At 39.2% G+C, this 19,229-nt stretch overlaps 1 protein-coding gene and 1 long non-coding RNA gene across 4 annotated transcripts in view; one reads left to right on the forward strand and one right to left on the reverse strand.

Moving 5' to 3' along the window:
* Nucleotides 1–19,229, forward strand: part of LOC139959507 (uncharacterized) — a 52,206-nt gene that overhangs the window by 21,132 nt on the left and 11,845 nt on the right. The window lies entirely within an intron of this gene.
* The window catches only part of LOC139959505 (uncharacterized), a 48,999-nt gene that overhangs the window by 15,074 nt on the left and 14,696 nt on the right, over nucleotides 1–19,229 (reverse strand). Inside the window, exons 3-4 of one of the 3 annotated variants that reach the window (XR_011790146.1) lie at nucleotides 8,373–18,283; nucleotides 2,859–6,297 (exon numbers count right to left, since the gene is read on the reverse strand). Coding sequence is in view for 2 of the 3 variants with exons in the window: in XM_071957179.1 (XP_071813280.1) it covers nucleotides 18,169–18,283 (115 nt within the window). In the remaining variant the exon portion in view is untranslated. Of the gene's footprint in view, nucleotides 1–2,858; nucleotides 6,298–8,372; nucleotides 18,284–19,229 lie in introns of those variants that run through there. The other 2 variants (XM_071957179.1, XM_071957180.1) reach the window with 2 other exon arrangements.

Here is a 19,229-nt window from a genome sequence, read left to right on the forward strand (position 1 = left end):
TTGTATATCAAATATTTATAAAAAAAAATAAGGTATTGTAGAAACAAGATGCCGAAGCTGGACAATATTGTTAAACAGTACTATAGCCTACATGCCTCTAAACTGCATTTAGATGTTTTAGGAAAAGCCCATTAGTGCTTCACGAAACATATTTTTTTCAGCTCGTTGCTAGGAATTAAAAAACTATTTTGAATGGCTTTAATTTGCTTTCATATTACCGTGATATTTGTAACAAATAGAATATACATACATGTGCAAGGAAATCGTCATATGACATATTGCATGGTAAATGGTTGTTACATTTCTTGTTGCATGTACGTCTATCTAAGCCTTGTCTAGCTTTAGACTATATGTAGAAATCTTTCTACTTCTATGCTAACATGAGCATTGACTGAATAGATTTGAAAATGAAGATGATAGTGCTAGAGTCCGACTGCACATGACTCTGTACAGTATTTAGTGTCATTTAGTCAGTAACAACATAAACCATTTATCTCTAAATGCTGATATTACTATAGAACGTGAAAATCGAAGCAAATCAGAGGTAAAGTTAGTGAAGTCAACTTGAAGATTGAACAGTGATAAAAACAAAATTAAAATGTTACCACCGAAAGAATAATTTGAAACAATAACTTCGATGGTAATTCTTACGGTATTGTACACGTAAATCCAATCCAAAGAAACGAACTTGGAATTCAATTCGAAGAAAGTCATTACTTTTCATGATGTGATAAAGCCACACGGAGTTATCACACCGACTTTCAGCGAGTTTCATCAATATTTAGAAGGGGAAATCGAATAAAATTTGGAGCAAATTAGACGTGCGTCTCACGTTTTGTGTGTTGTGAATGTATGTATTTTAGATCCTCCTGTAAGCAGGAACTCTCAAAGAAGCATCATTGGCTTATCAAGGCCGCAAGCTGACCAAAGTCAGTCTCTTAGATTCGTATTTTAACGTCCATGATTATGAATTGTCAATTGTCAATAACTCTGTAACTCAGCGGTGGGCAACCTTTTTGAATGAATGGGTCAGATATACAGAGTATAGACTGGGCCGCACCTAGCCAACGACCTGCTGTTGATTTGAAACCTTTGATTCCGAGGACTTTCAAGCAATAGGTGTGTGTACTTAATCTGTATTCACAATAACATAATGCTCATTACAGTACAGTTGATAATTAATGGGATAATAGACAGCATCATTAGTGCCGATAAATTCTAAGCAGCTAGCTCGTTTTTTGTGATGATGTTAAAAACAAAAATTCTTTTTCTTCAGACATCTCACGGGCCGCAAAAAAATCACTGGCGGGCCTAAAAGTGGATCTAAAGGACAGCCCAGGTCAGTCTGGAACTGTTTGCAGTATTGAAGTGACGTAAAAGGACTACAGACAAATGCTGGCATATAAGACATGAAATGGTGACAACAATTTTGTGATATTTCTACCAACAATTTGTCGTTCTAAGCAGAAGACATAGTTAGTCCATCCTCTATCCATGTTCTCGCAGAGTTACCCGGCTTCATGGATTCGAATTGAATTGAATTGAATTGAATTGCATTTGAATTTATTGTTCACATTCGGAAATTTGGCTTACACAGGTCGTAAACAGAAAAAAGAGAAGCAATAGTAAGTATCAATAGACTGCGATACACATACAGTAATACAACATATATACAGCAACTCCTACAAATAAGAAACTTATCTTCTCACTTGTGAATTACATATATGGATAGAATTGGGCACAAATGAGTACCTGTAGCGGCCCCTAAGTGTACGTGGTGGGCATAAACGCAGTCCAGAGCGGTTGTAATTGTAGTGTTCAAACAAAATTCTTCTACTTGAGTCATTTTGGAAATCTGGCATTTAGATATGGTATTAGATTAATTATGATTAAATATTAAATACTAATGCTTGTCTTCGAAAAAGTTGGCCGATTGCCAGGGAGACGAAGACGATTGTTTTGACGTGTGTGATAATTGTGAACTAGGGAATTCCGAATGAATAAATTAGAAAAACCTAACGGTAAGATATTGTTGAAGAATCGATAGGTGAAGGTTGCAATATTGACTTTGATTATGTCATTTAATGTAAGGGACTTAAAAGGTGGGCTGGTGTTTTCGCGTGGTGCAGAATACGTAATAAGTCTGAGAGCTTGTTTTGGAGAACAAATAACTTTCTTAAAGCGGAGTTACTAGTGCCCGACCAAGCAAGACTACAGTATCAGAGTGGGGAGTAGACAAGAGTTAGATAAATAGTACGAAGGATATGTTTTGGCAATATCGTTTTTAGTCTACCGATTATTCCAACGCCCTTATAGCAACTTGCGAACACAGGTGAGAAGTATGTTCATGCCAATTAAGCTTTGAGTCAATAAGTACACCAAGAAATTTAACACTGGTAGCAGCTTCAAGTAGGTGGTTATTAATGATAATATTTAAGTTGGGGTTTTGAGTATGAGGTATGTTAAAGACCATATAGTTTGTTTTGATAACATTAAGCGAAAGCTTATTTGAAGCAAACCAATCAGATTATAACACAAATTCACTGCAAGCAGTACTCTCAAGCCGTTGTACATGTGTGTCTTTGAAAATATACTGGTGTCGTCTGCAAACATCAGTATTGAAAATTTAGATGAAAGCGTGGTTGTGTCGCTCATGTAGATGACAAAAAGTAGTGGCCCAAGAATAGAACCTTGGGGAACACCACAAGAGATTGTTTGCAAGTGAGAGGGATTTTTTTTATGAAAGAAGACAACTGTTTCCTTCCTGAAAAATCCATATGCGAATAATTTATCTAATAAGATAGAATGGTCAATAGTATCAAACGCCTAAGAAAGGTCAAGGAAGACACCTAGAGAAGTTCCATTATCACTTGCAGCTTTACTTAGCTTATCAAAAATACTAAACTCCAGTAAGTTAAAATGTTTTTCTTAGATTAGATTAGTTAAACTTTATTAAACCACGAGGGTAATTGCATGCTCGTATGAAACAGGATATGAGATACAAACATTAAAGTTTGAAAACCTAAAACGTACAGTAACAAATAATTGTATGAATATGAAAACATATGACATTTTAAAACAGGATATGAGATACAAACATTAAAATATGAAACCTAGACGTACAGTATCAAACAATTGTAAGCAAGGGCGTAGGAACCGGGGGGGGCTGGGGGGGGGGGGGGGGGCGCCAGCCCCCCCAGTGAAAAATGTGGAGGGGCGGAAGTATCATTCCGCCCCCCCCGCTCCGCAAGTCAGAAAACCCCTTTTTCATTTCCAAATGAGAAAAAAAATCTCATTTGGAGCACCAAATTGCATCTAAGGCCAGGTGAAAATACAAAATTAAGTTTACAAGATGGAGTGGGTGTTGAAGTGTGCTATATTGCACCAAATTGCATCTGAGGCCATCTGGAAATGCAAAAAATTCCAAAGGGGAGGGGAAACCCCCTCCCCTTAGACCCCTCCCCCAGGCCGGCCATCAGTCTTCAGCCCCCCACTCAAAAGTACCTTCCTACGCCACTGATTGTAAGAATATTAAAACATAAGACATTTTAAAGCATGTCAAGGGCGTAGGAACCGGGGGGGGGGGGCTGGGTGGCAGTGAAAAATATGGGGGGCGGAAGTATCGTTCCGCCCCCCCGCTCCGCAATTCAGAAAACCCCTTTTTCATTTCCAAATGAGAAAAAAATCTAATTTGAAGCACCAAATTGCATCTAAGGCCAGGTGAAAATGCAAAATTCTTTACAAAATGAAGTGGGTGTTGAAGTGTGCTATATTGCACCAAATTGCATCTGGGGCCACCTGGAAATGCAAAAAAATTCCAATGGGGGAGGAGGACACCCCCTCCCCTTAGACCCCTCCCCCAGGCCGGCCATCAGTCTTCAGCCCCCCCCCCCCACTCAAAAGTACCTTCCTACGCCACTGAAGCATCTAGTAACACAATATACACAGCTCAGGACAGAAGAAACAGCCAGACGAGATCAAACGTTGAAAGTCTTCATTATAAAAGTTTGATGCATTGTGGAATGAATGAGGAAGAATGTCGATTTGTATGAGACGGTGGTATCAGCATCCTTACATGGCCTTCTAGGAATAATCGCTCTGTCGAAATATTGATGGAGTGGGTGGCTATCATCTCTCATGATTCTGTTTTCACTCTCAGTAGTTAGTGATATGCAGTAGGCAAAGTTGGCTGATTTGTCCCGAGCAGACGACCTGTTTGCCAAATATTGTTTCAATACGTTGCGTATCTTCTTTTCTCGCGTTGCCATCCCACGAGACCAGATGATAACGCCACACTCTATTAATTATCGAAATATAAAACATAAGAAGTATTTCATTATTTAGGAAAAATTTGTACAACAAACGAGGGCAATGCATCCTAGTATTTAATCCCTCAATAATTCATCTAGATGATCATGCCAGACCTAACATCTGACGTATAAGTGTGAATAAAAATGGGGCTAAAACCGTACCTTGTGGAACACCAGTGTTGGAAGTTATGACATTATACACGCCGACGCTATTAGCTGTTTTGATTTTTGCATACTGTGACCCCCCAGTTAGATATAGATATATCCACAAAATAAGTTCATGACTGACATTCATATCAATAAGTTTCTTGGCAAGAATATGGGGTTGGATAGTTTTAAAAGCAGAAGAGAAATCAAAGAACGTAACCCTGGCAAAGTTCCCCTTATTTGTGAGTTCCAAGTGAGAATAGAGCTTCTCGAGGCTGACAAGAACGGCGTCCTTGGTACTGCGTTTCGATCTGTGCGTAAACTACACCGGGTCAAGATAATCATTCACGAGAGGCTTCAGGGTCTTGAGTATCAAACGCTCGCATACTTTCATGACTACCGAGGTTAATGCTACAGGTCTCAGGTCGTTCATACACGTGATGTTAGCCTTTTTTTTGCGACTGGCATAATACACGACTGCTTCCACATGGCCGGAAGTGTATGATACTTAAACGAGAGGTCATAAAGTATTGCATATATGATGGCAAGTTCGTGTGAACAAGTTTTGAGAACACGGGGTAGCATCCCATCTTGTGTTTGGACATGAGTCTTAACTAAATTAATGTTTGTACGTTTTATGATCTCTTGGTGGAAGTCCTACAACATGTCCTTGCCGATGATGAACCAATGCAAACTTCATCAACAATGTTAAGTCACGCACAATGTCGTCATTTAGAGAAAGTATCAATTTGTACTCGCTTGGAGGAAGTAAAATGCTATGGTTTCCTTGTGTGTAAGGCTGGTAGTTGTCAACAGCTAACCTATTCTGAGGTGTTGCTTGGGGTAGGATTATTTACTCGAGAATAAAGAGGCTCACTCCCCTACGTCAGCCATTCATCGTATTTATTGTAATAGGTGTCACCGCATATTTAATAGCACTACTCTGGCTTTGTTATGTAATATCACCTTACAGGTGTCAACATCCCTTTGACTGTAAACCTGCCCTGGTGTCCGTTAATGCTGAAGGGTGCTTGGATCTATTTCATCTCTCAACGGTAAGAACTGACATAATACTCACACATTTACTTAATGTATGATCAGGGAATGATTTAGTGTCAAAATTTAGTTTGTAAGTCAATATGGGACATTGGTATGGAGCATGCACGCTTCATAGGAAAGCAGTCGTCCTCAAACATGACATAAAAGGCCATGGTAACGGTAAATGGTGTACAAAGTTCAGTAAGCATTCTTTTCAATTTACATTCCAAATTGTAAGCCGCCACTCCCCAATGCAGGTGCGATTGAACCTGGGAAGGTAAGGGTTGGGTGGGGGGGGGGGGTAGTGTCAATCGTAGTGAGCTATGTGACATTGATGTGAGGGGATGTCATATTTACCATGGTTTATACCGCGACAACCGTATTTTTATTTTGACCAGCTCATTTTGAGCAATATATATCTACTTAAATGTGCTCCCTGTTTTTCTGTTCCCTTTTTTTTGCGAAAGATGGCGATGGTTATATTCGGAAGTGTATTGGCCTGTTACATTCGCATGGAATATATATCTCTACATACGGAACTACAGGAGCAATTATACCACTCTTCTGTTATAATAATGACTCTTTCGTTACTTCGTCGTATACCATTTTGACGTGATGGTGAATCATAGTGGACTCCCTCTATTCGGTTCAATGTTAGACAGGGTAAACTCGCGATGAATCCATATTTCAAAGACGCCCTTCAAATTTCCCCTCGGTCTGCTTTCCCTTCGTTACTTCTTCGTAGGATGGAGGTAAATCAGATGCCATAGAGGTACTAACATTTGAAGGCTGAGATGTCTGACTGTGAGAAAGAAAAACAAGTAAAACAAAAATGTCAACTTAAAATTCCCGAAAAAAGGAAGGCGAGAGAATGGTGGGTCGGACGCACAGGGGAGTATCGAAAAACTCTGTCAACTATTCTTGACCGGGATGTAGCGTGGTCCGCGAATCGTCAGGGTACGGTACACCGATTGCATGCATTATTATGTATGTATGTATGTATATGTGATCTTCCCGCAAGCAGGAACTCGCGAAAGAAGCCATGGAGGCTTATAGACTCGCAAGCTGACCGAAGCCAATCTCTCGGCACACATCCATTTAACGTCCATGTCGGGAAGTTGTTATTGAACAACACCCTTGCCAGACGACACACATTGCTGTCGGCGGGAATCGAACCGGGAATCTCATGACTGGGAGACGCCGGCGTTAACCACTAGGCTATACACTCCGCCATTATGAAGCAGTGACACGCATTATGAAGCAGTGACATTATGAAGCATTATGAAGCAGTGATACGCATATAGTCATGTAGTATTACATTTTCCGATTGGGGAGGCCGTATAGGGACTACCCCGTGCCCCTCTGATTTTGGCAATCACCCTGATAACGTATATCGATCATCACCAGCTTATCTGTTTATAAGTCTAATGAGCTAAATCAAGGATCGGGTTTTTATTTTGAAGGAAATGGGGGTGGGGCGGGGACGGCGGCTTATCCATACACATATTGTACTGAATCATGATAATATTATAGTATAATATATATATATATATCTATATATATATATATATATATATATATATATATGTATATATATATATATATATATATATATATATATATATATATATATATATATATAATATTGCAGAGGGTCGAATAATGGCCACCGATGCGTACTTTTCAACAACCGTTCCTGCCAGGAGCGTACGTAGCCAGACCGGGCACAGGGGGTTGCCCCCCCCCCTCGTCCACCCCTCTACCCATGCCACTATGCCTTCCCATGTTTGTTCCACCACCATCAAGTTACCAATTACATGACAATAGCATTTTGCCCTTTCTTACAGGAATTGTCTGGTGAAAGATGTTGATACATTGTCCTTGCATTTATTATTTTTCCCTTTCTAACCATGTAAAAATTGTTCCCATTAGACGTTTTCAAATTCACAAGTTTCTCACCAAAGGTACCGTTTGTTCGAATGCATCAATATGGTGATTGACGTAGTGCTGGCAAATAGGCAAAGCAGGCGACTTGAAGTTAGCACTCCCATTTGCGCAGCAAATACACTCTCACGTGTACACGCACATGTGATTGTCTATATAACGTACATAATGCGAACATGTATAGCCTACTGTACCATGCCCAGTTGGTATACGTATAGCGTTGTACATAATATATTCTCACACTCAAACCACAGTTCATAAACTGTTCTTCGAAATCGCTGAAATAAAATTCACGGAAATTTACAGTAAAAGGAAACTTGAACAGTATTCGGAACACCGAAAAATGAAACTTGGAGGAATCGATGTCAGAGCAGAATGTATAGTACCGAGAAGCTTAGGCTTCGCAGAACTGTCCGATTGTATACGTTAGAGTAGCCTACATGCGAACATTCCTCGCAACGAGGAGTCTGCTGTTAAAACTTATCTTGTGTTACAAAATAACCACGAACCCACCGATATAATACATATATCGAGTTTTTGAAAACATATCTAATTTGTAAGAAATTTCACCGAAAAATAAGGTTTTTGTTGTGATTACTGTAGGTACTGTACGGAGCGTGGGGGGGGGGGGGGGCTTAATAACGCAATCTGCATTAGCGTAGATGACATCACGTTCTGTACTGTTCAAATGATATTGGGAAATGTCCATCCTTAACGATTAAAATATCGTTTCTCTGCCAAACGCAACATTAGCGTTCTCATACTTTGACAACATGTTTGGAAAATTATTTATCATTTTTTAAGGCAACTTCTTTGGTCCACCAGACAATCCTTTTAATTGTTAATGTCCCTGCTAGATTATTGATCACCCCCCCCCCTCCCCCGTCATACTATACGGGCCTAGTCAAGACTTTGTCGCTATAATTAACTTACCCTGCTGATGCTGTGGAGTATTGCATCCCTGGATTTATTAATGTAGCATGAAATCCGTAATTTGTTGGAAAGTGCAATGATTGATCGTGAAATCCAAGAGGAACATTTGATGTCTGCGGTGGATGAGCTGCATGAGAAGATGAATCATGGTTTATGTTGAAGTCGGTTCCTTCATTACGAGGTTGAGTCCGAGTACTGTTTTGGTTTTGACGGTGACTATGATAAGCTGACACGATACAAATACATACAATAACAGACATCGCTATTGGTCCAATTGCTAAAAATGGTGATACATTAAGGGCGAACATGACAGCCATAAATCCTGAAACTCCAAACCAAACCAGAAAAAATGATACAACTAGTATTAATCCGCATATGTTCGTGTTCGTATTCGTATTCGTGTCCATGTTCGTGTTAAGTCTACTCGATCCATTGTAGGTTTCACCAGAGCCGGCAATCACACTACTACTGTGAACGTTGTTTTGGTGATGGCTCGTATCAAATGTCGAACCAACAAACCCACCACTGTCAACGCCTCCTGCAGCCATATTTGTTTTGTTTTCTGTTATCAATATATAAATATTGATTAATTTGTAAACTTATGGCGTGACCGCGGAAAGATCAGTGGCTAAACACTAACGTATATATAACGATCGATCAAAGCTACAAACAAGAGTACCTAAAACTCACACAAATCCAAGCAGGGAAGGAAATCACAAGGAGAAAGACTGCAGGCTGTATGGCTGCAATACGATAATTGTTCTTTACTAGTCTACTTCCTCGTGTCGATATGCCAGGATATACTAGTATATTATTTGGAATTCATACATGACTGGCAACGGAAATATACAACACTATAACACAATATTAAAGGACCACAACATCTAAATGAATCACATTAGACAATGACAGTTAAGTTAGTATCACTCCGGCACTTTGCTTCGTATGCAGCTAATTACACTTTTTCTTGCAATGTAAACATTTCCCATGACGTGTTGACCATCCAAAGTTCATTCTGCCAATCTCGTTCTTATTTCATTGTCTGTAAGTGAATTCTTATTTTCGAACACGGAGCGAAACTTGCCGGATTCATGAAAAGGTTGTGCCACCTGACGACCCGAAAATGAATATATGAATGCATCACGTATTTGTCAAGGCTAAATGGTACTAAATGTTAGCCATTATTTGAAGTTTATATAAAGTTACAAAAAGCTGTTCTGATTTAGCAATTATAACTTGAAACGCAAGCAATAACGTTGTCTGAACTGGTCATCGATTTAGCTTTAAAGGACGGAACATTACAGATTTATTCTTAAACTCGGTCTGTTCATAGCCGTGTACATCTGCCTTTAAATGCATTAAACACTCGCCCAAAACCGCGTGCCACCCTCTGAAGAAAAGTTAACTTTCCGTTGCTTGCAAGTGACGTTGTTTTCTTGTCGCTACAAAATGCAGACAGTAATGAAACGTGATACCTTGTTCTCATTTGTCTGGACCTGAGATGGCCAGCGCTGCTGTGTACACTGTGTTGTGGGTATTGACCATAGCTGCATGTATTGGCTGTACACATGTGTCTACTTACCGATGGTAGCAAGCTGTGTATGAGTATTTTCTGGGATCGATGGTTGTGTCTAACACTTCTGTTACACTTCATTCAAAACTAGGTCAGATTACCGGCATCAAACGTTTATTTGTGCGCGAGTCTTCACTCACCCCTTTAAGCTCGGTAATCGGTTATCCGGTTGAAATGTCTAGGAATAGAAATTAACGTGCGTCATAGTGAGTCGATAAATGTGTGGCTATAAATAGCAATGACTTCAATTCTTACCGGAAGTGCCGCTTCAACGTATAGGAACAAAGCATATTGTGAGTGTAACGATGATACGTATGTGTGCTGAAAGAGCGCCATCGTATGTGTTGTACCATAATACCCCGCAATTCGTGAATCTCACAGATTATAACAGGAAGTCAGTATAGGCTATAGCAAACAATGAATTGCCGTTCTCAAAAAGCCCCGTGTGTGATTGAGTTGTAGTTGTTGGGTATTCTGCAACTGCTCCACGTTAGAATAGTATCAGTTCTGCTGGGCCTATCGTATTACCAGTGTTAGCCTAGAGGCTACTGTTGATCACGATGAATAATACTGTTCCGCTACCACCAACTTTGACTCTGTTAGAGCATGGAGGTAAAATCTGTTTTTACGTCCATGGTTAGAGCTATTGGCAGAGATGAACGCAGAGACGTGATTTGTAGCCACAAAACGACTAGTTGACTGAACTTTGTAGCGTTAAAAGAAGTACAAAACGACTCCAGAAGAGATTAAATAGTCAAACACACAACTGTAGTTTACTTCAAAAACAATAAAGGTGTTTATTTAATCACTGCTTCTTATCGGGAGGCTATCAGTGTTCTAAACATGCAGATCGAAAAAAAACATGACGAAATATCAATATGATATTTCGCAATCGTACAGTAGCACGTAAACAAAATATCTCCTTATAGGTTAGAGGACTTGCTTACTGTACATTTGTATATACGAGTTAAACAGTTAAACAAAGTAGGTACATAAAAGATAACAAGAAAAACCGTCCAGGCAAAATTGGACTTTACCAACAACAGCAACATAATTAAGAAAACCTGGGAGAAATTTAAGCAACTTATGAAACTGTCACACGTTAAGAGGACAAAATCGACAGGGTAACAACTTTAAACCTTGCATTATTCATCAAGATCAATAATGTAAAATATACTGTTCTACCTTGTTTTGATATAAGTTATACTGTACTAGTTATACCCAACTTGCCTTTTTCCCATTGAGTACCGAAGTGTATAAAATATTACACTTCTACCGCAAGATATATAGGTCTATATATATTTAACAGCGTAACTATATATGTGAAATAGCATTCACACGGGCCTCATGTACAATATTTACTTTTAAAACAGACATATGTGAATACCAGCAATCAAAATAATTAAGAAGCACCTCATTTAAAAAAAATATAAATGTTTATTTGATACATATGAATAAGTGTTTCAGTGTGATATGTGTTTCATATTCGCAAGAACACTTTTGTAACTGCGTGGTCCTTTCAGTAAAGTTTAGTTGGTTGCTTATATAGGCTTGGATGATATATATGAGATTTACTTAAGCTGTGACACAAAATACATGATTAAGTCCTGGATACTATTCGCACATCTCCAATTAGGGCCGTTTAGATTGAACATTATAAAGATGTCTTTAATTACTCTGAAAATATGTTAAATTGAGTAACTATATAGTATGCTTTATAATATATTTAGAATATTGCTTTTTGTCAATAATTGTTGATAGCTTGATCTTGAAATAGAGATGCAAATTATTCTATACGTAACTGCGTTTCTCGGATGTCAACGGTACGTTCTTTAACTACCACGTTGCACGATTGCTCAGAATCACTGTAATGAAAACGGTATACACCAGAATTAGAAAAAAAGGCAATTAAAAATCCTTTCAAATTTTGCCCTGATGTTCTTTTCCTTTTGTTACTTCTTCGTAAGATGGTATTGAATCGGAGATTGTAGCACTAAAACCAATAGGAATAACATCAGAAGAGTGGCTGTGAATGGAAGAGAGGCAAAAAGGAGCATCAATATTGTGTCAAATTATAATCATAATCAATCATATAATCAGGCAGTTATCTTTTTCGACGCTTAAGCGACCACGAATGTGGGAGAAGCCCGCGAGGGCTTATGGATTACAACTGGGTGGCTTCCAATTCAATATTTTAACTCCAAGTTGGAATCTTTTCAATTGAGAAAGGTATTTCAGATGGGAAAATCGTAGATTGCCTTGGATGAAAACCCACATGACCCGGCCCGGGATCGAACCCCAAACCTCCCGATTACTAAGCCTCGATCGTTGCTTCAAAAGCCACCGCCTTTATCCACTCTGCCACAGCTGTTATTATGCTGTGTCTTAATATATAGGATGGATTTGGGAAGAGAACTAGAGTTGCGTGATTTTCATTACACCGGGTGCATACACATTAGACCAGTGATTTGATATTGGGGTAATTAAGTTGTCACGAGACCCAATATGGGAGAAAATAAAATAACTCCACCTCATACCATTTTTTCTTGTTGAGAGTTTTAATTGTTGAACGCTCATCCAATATCTTTAAACTAAAATGATGATACTCTGAATCTTCAGTAGCCTGCCACAATAACCTAAACTTGCAACGCTAAAGTTGGGCTATTTCGCGGTTTCAACTGATGCCGATTAATTGTATAGGATATTGCTTGCCATATTATATATCATTCAATTTGTAACTGGAATAGTGTCATTCATGTCCTGCCCTGCGGTCCCTTCGTCCGGTCACGATATTCGCTATATATATATATATATATATATATATATATATATATATATATATATATATATATATATATATCGTTTCGAACCTCTGGACATACAATCATCGTATACATTTAGTGTCATTTAGTCAGTAACAACATAAACCATTTATCTCTAAATGCTGATATTACTATAGAACGTGAAAATCGAAGCAAATCAGAGGTAAAGTTAGTGAAGTCAACTTGAAGATTGAACAGTGATAAAAACAAAATTAAAATGTTACCACCGAAAGAATAATTTGAAACAATAACTTCGATGGTAATTCTTACGGTATTGTACACGTAAATCCAATCCAAAGAAACGAACTTGGAATTCAATTCGAAGAAAGTCATTACTTTTCATGATGTGATAAAGCCACACGGAGTTATCACACCGACTTTCAGCGAGTTTCATCAATATTTAGAAGGGGAAATCGAATAAAATTTGGAGCAAATTAGACGTGCGTCTCACGTTTTGTGTGTTGTGAATGTATGTATTTTAGATCCTCCTGTAAGCAGGAACTCTCAAAGAAGCATCATTGGCTTATCAAGGCCGCAAGCTGACCAAAGTCAGTCTCTTAGATTCGCATTTAACGTCCATGATTATGAATTGTCAATTGTCAATAACTCTGTAACTCAGCGGTGGGCAACCTTTTTGAATGAATGGGTCAGATATACAGAGTATAGACTGGGCCGCACCTAGCCAACGACCTGCTGTTGATTTGAAACCTTTGATTCCGAGGACTTTGAAGCAATAGGTGTATGTACTTAATCTGTATTCACAATAACATAATGCTCATTACAGTACAGTTGATAATTAATGGGATAATAGACAGCATCATTAGTGCCGATAAATTCTAAGCAGCTAGCTCGTTTTTTGTGATGATGTTAAAAACAAAAATTCTTTTTCTTCAGACATCTCACGGGCCGCAAAAAAAATCACTGGCGGGCCTAAAAGTGGATCTAAAGGACAGCCCAGGTCAGTCTGGAACTGTTTGCAGTATTGAAGTGACGTAAAAGGACTACAGACAAATGCCGGCATATAAGACATGAAATGGTGACAACAATTTTGTGATATTTCTACCAACAATTTGTCGTTCTAAGCAGAAGACATAGTTAGTCCATCCTCTATCCATGTTCTCGCAGAGTTACCTGGCTTCATGGATTCGAATTGAATTGAATTGAATTGCATTTGAATTTATTGTTCACATTCGAAAATTTGGCTTACACAGGTCGTAAACAGAAAAAAAGAGAAGCAATAGTAAGTATCAATAGACTGCGATACACATACAGTAATACAACATATATACAGCAACTCCTACAAATAAAAAACTTATCTTCTCCCTTGTGAATTACATATATGGATAGAATTGGGCACAAATGAGTATCTGTAGCGGCCCCTAAGTGTACGTGGTGGGCATAAACGCAGTCCAGAGCGGTTGTAATTGTAGTGTTCAAACAAAATTCTGCTAATTGAGTCATTTTGGAAATCTGGCATTTAGATATGGTATTAGATTAATTATGATTAAATATTAAATACTAATGCTTGTCTTCGAAAAAGTTGGCCGATTGCCAGGGAGACGAAGACGATTGTTTTGACGTGTGTGATAATTGTGAACTAGGGAATTCCGAATGAATAAATTAGAAAAACCTAACGGTAAGATATTGTTGAAGAATCGATAGGTGAAGGTTGCAATATTGACTTTGATTATGTCATTTAATGTAAGGGACTTAAAAGGTGGGCTGGTGTTTTCGCGTGGTGCAGAATACGTAATAAGTCTGAGAGCTTGTTTTGGAGAACAAATAACTTTCTTAAAGCGGAGTTACTAGTGCCCGACCAAGCAAGACTACAGTATCAGAGTGGGGAATAGACAAGAGTTAGATAAATAGTACGAAGGATATGTTTTGGCAATATCGTTTTTAGTCTACCGATTATTCCAACGCCCTTATAGCAACTTGCGAACACAGGTGAGAAGTATGTTCATGCCAATTAAGCTTTGAGTCAATAAGAACACCAAGAAATTTAACACTGGTAGCAGCTTCAAGTAGGTGGTTATTAATGATAATATTTAAGTTGGGGTTTTGAGTATGAGGTATGATAAAGACCATATAGTTTGTTTTGATAACATTAAGCGAAAGCTTATTTGAAGCAAACCAGTCAGATTATAACACAAATTCACTGCAAGCAGTACTCTCAAGCCGTTGTACATGTGTGTCTTTGAAAATATACTGGTGTCGTCTGCAAACATCACTATTGAAAATTTAGATGAAAGCGTGGTTGTGTCGCTCATGTAGATGACAAAAAGTAGTGGCCCAAGAATAGAACCTTGGGGAACACCACAAGAGATTGTTTGCAAGTGAGAGGGATTTTTTTTTGAAAGAAGACAACTGTTTCCTTCCTGAAAAATCCATATGCGAATAATTTATCTAATAAGATAGAATGGTCAATGGTATCAAACGCCTTAGAAAGGTCAAGGAAGACACCTAGAGAAGTTCCATTATCACTTGCAGCTTTACTTAGCTTATCAAAAATACTAAACTCCAGTAAGTTAAAATGTTTTTCTTAGATTAGATTAGTTAAACTTTATTAAACCACGAGGGTAATTGCATGCTCGTATGAAACAGGATATGAGATACAAACATTAAAGTTTGAAAACCTAAAACGTACAGTAACAAATAATTGTATGAATATGAAAACATATGACATTTTAAAACAGGATATGAGATACAAACATTAAAATATGAAACCTAAACGTACAGTATCAAACAATTGTAAGAATATGAAAACATAAGACATTTTAAAGCATGTCAAGGGCGTAGGAACCGGGGGGGCTGGGGGGCAGTGAAAAATATGGGGGGGGCGGAAGTATCGTTCCGCCCCCCGCTCCGCAATTCAGAAAACCCCTTTTTCATTTCCAAATGAGAAAAAAAATCTTATTTGAAGCACCAAATTGCATCTAAGGCCAGGTGAAAATGCAAAATTCTTTACAAAATGAAGTGGGTGTTGAAGTGTGCTATATTGCACCAAATTGCATCTGGGGCCACCTGGAAATGCAAAAAAAATCCAGTGGGGAGGAGGACACCCCCTCCCCTTAGACCCCTCCCCCAGGCCGGCCATCAGTCTTCAGCCCCCCCCCCCCCCACTCAAAAGTACCTTCCTACGCCACTGAAGCATGTAGTAACACATTATACACAGCTCAGGACAGAAGAAACAGCCAGACGAGATCAAACGTTGAAAGTCTTCATTATAAAAGTTTGATGCATTGTGGAATGAATGAGGAAGAATGTCGATTTGTATGAGACGGTGGTATCAGCATCCTTCCATGGCCTTCTAGGAATAATCGCTCTGTCGAAATATTGATGGAGTGGGTGGCTATCATCTCTCATGATTCTGTTTTCACTCTCAGTAGTTAGTGATATGCAGTAGGCAAAGTTGGCTGATTTGTCCCGAGCAGACGATCTGCTTGCCAAATTATTGTTTCAATACGTTGCGTATCTTCTTTTCTCGCGTTGCCACACCACGAGACCCGATTATAACGCCACACTCTATTAATTATCGAAATATAAAACATAAGAAGTATTTCATTATTTAGGAAAAATTTGTACAACAAACGAAAGCAATGCATCCTAGTATTTAATCTCTCAATAATTCATCTAGATGATCATGCCAGACCTAACATCTGACGTATAAGTGTGAATAAAAATGGGGCTAAAACCGTACCTTGTGGAACACCAGTGTTGGAAGTTATGACATTATACACGCCGACGCTATTAGCTGTTTTGATTTTGCATACTGTGACCCCCCAGTTAGATATAGATATATCCACAAAATAAGTTCATGACTGACATTCATATCAATAAGTTTCTTGGCAAGAATATGGGGTTGGATAGTTTTAAAAGCAGAAGAGAAATCAAAGAACGTAACCCTGGCAAAGTTCCCCTTATTTGTGAGTTCCAAGTGAGAATAGAGCTTCCCGAGGCTGACAAGAACGGCGTCCTTGGTACTGCGTTTCGATCTGTGCGTAAACTACACCGGGTCAAGATAATCATTCACGAGAGGCTTCAGGGTCTTGAGTATCAAACGCTCGCATACTTTCATGACTACCGAGGTTAATGCTACAGGTCTCAGGTCGTTCATACACGTGATGTTAGCCTTATTTTTGCGACTGGCATAATACACGACTGCTTCCACATGGCCGGAAGTGTATGATACTTAAACGAGAGGTCATAAAGTATTGCATATATGATGGCAAGTTCGTGTGAACAAGTTTTGAGAACACGGGGTAGCATCCCATCTTGTGTTTGGACATGAGTCTTAACTAAATTAATGTTTGTACGTTTTATGATCTCTTGGTGGAAGTCCTACAACATGTCCTTGCCGATGATGAACCAATGCAAACTTCATCAACAATGTTAAGTCACGCACAATGTCGTCATTTAGAGAAAGTATCAATTTGTACTCGCTTGGAGGAAGTAAAATGCTATGGTTTCCTTGTGTGTAAGGCTGGTAGTTGTCAACAGCTAACCTATTCCGAGGTGTTGCTTGGGGAGGATTATTTACTCGAGAATAAAGAGGCTCACTCCCCTACGTCAGCCATTCAGCGTATTTATTGTAATAGGTGTCACCGCATATTTAATAGCACTACTCTGGCTTTGTTATGTAATATCACCTTACAGGTGTCAACATCCCTTTGACTGTAAACCTGCCGTGGTGTCCGTTAATGCTGAAGGGTGCTTGGATCTATTTCATCCCTCAATGATAATAACTGACATAATACTCACACATTTACTTACTGTATGATCAGGGAATGATTTGGTGTTAAAATTTACTTTGTAAGTCAATATGGGGCATTGGTATGAAGCATGCACGCTTCATAAGAAAGCAGTCGTCCTCAAACATGACATAAAAGGCCATGGTAACGGTAAATGGTGTACAAAGTTCAGTAAGCATTCTTTTCAATTTACATTCCAAATTGTAAGCCGCCACTCCCCAATGCAGGTGCGATTGAACCTGGGAAGGTAAGGGTTGGGTGGGGGTAGTGTCAATCGTAGTGGGCTATGTGACAATGATGTGAGGGGATGTCATATTTACCATGGTTTATACCGCGACGACGGTATTTTTATTTTGACCACCTCATTTTGAGCAATATATATCTACTTAAATGTACTCCCTGTTTTTCTGTTCCCTTTTTTTCCCGAAAGATGGCGATGGTTATATTCGGAAGTGTATTAGCCTGTTACATTCGCATGGAATATATATCTCTACATACGGAAATACAGCAGCAATTATACTACTATTCTGTTATAATAATGACTCTTTCGTTACTTCGTCGTTTAACATTGTGATGTGATGGTGAATCATAGTGGACTCCCTCTATTCGATTCAATGTTAGGCAGGGTAAACTCGCGATGAATCCATATTTCAAAGACGCCCTTCAAATTTCCCCTCGGTCTGCTTTCCCTTCATTACTTCTTCGTAGGATGGAGGTAAATCAGAGGCCATAGAGGTACTAACATTTGAAGGCTGAGATGTCTGGCTGTGAGAAAGAAAAACAAGTAAAACAAAAATGTCAACATAAAATGCCCCGAAAAAGGAGGGCGAGAGAATGGTGGGTCGGACGCACCGGCAGTGGCGTAGCCCGGATGTTTGTGGTGGGGGCGCTGGGGGGCTTGACCATTTCCTGTGAGGGCGTCTTGTTAATATCTAAGTGAAGCGCTACCATGAGTTGGCGCGCAGCGTTCAAAAAGTTATAGCTAAAAGATAGCCACCTAGATCGTAGGAAATTGCACTTCCCAAGCCTTGTAAGCAAGGGCGTCAATCCGATTTGAAACGTGGGGGGGGGGGGGAGGGGACGTTATCGATTCGAGTTATCCAGCTGCAAGTACTATCTAAGTGGAGCGCCACCATCAGTTGGCGCGCAGCGTACCAAGAAAATTTCAGATATCAATATCTGCCAGATCGCTGGAGATGGCACTTGCCAGGCTGGATAGCAGCCATCTAGTTGCGTGATTTCGGGAGAAAATTACAAATTCGTCACTCAGGAAATCTGCAATAAAGTCCATACGGCCTTAGGTTTTGGTGAATCATTTCTGTTATTAGTGATTCAAATTGACATCAACATTAGAACGAAGTGCAGGTTGACAAATGATGCGGCGAACTGGAAACCCCAGCCCCATTTTGACCTATGTTTCAGGAAAGAATACCCTTCATTTGTTCCAACCCATGGCAACTAACAATCTGCGATTACATTTAATTCGAAATGGGCACATTATAATGCAACAAGTCGGTCAAGTAATGACCACAGGGCCTCAGATATAGGCCTATAGGAACGATGCCCCAAAATGTCCCTGGACATTCTATAGGTGAAGGAAGCTATCCGCCGCGACTGCATGTGAGTTTCTCGACTTAATTGCCGTCCTGGGAGTCATACCACAAAATTGTGAGTTTGACACCGGCATTGACATTTTTCGACAAAACTGCAA

Source organism: Apostichopus japonicus, chromosome 19, assembly GCF_037975245.1.
Source record: "Apostichopus japonicus isolate 1M-3 chromosome 19, ASM3797524v1, whole genome shotgun sequence".
Classification (NCBI taxonomy): domain Eukaryota; kingdom Metazoa; phylum Echinodermata; class Holothuroidea; order Aspidochirotida; family Stichopodidae; genus Apostichopus; species Apostichopus japonicus.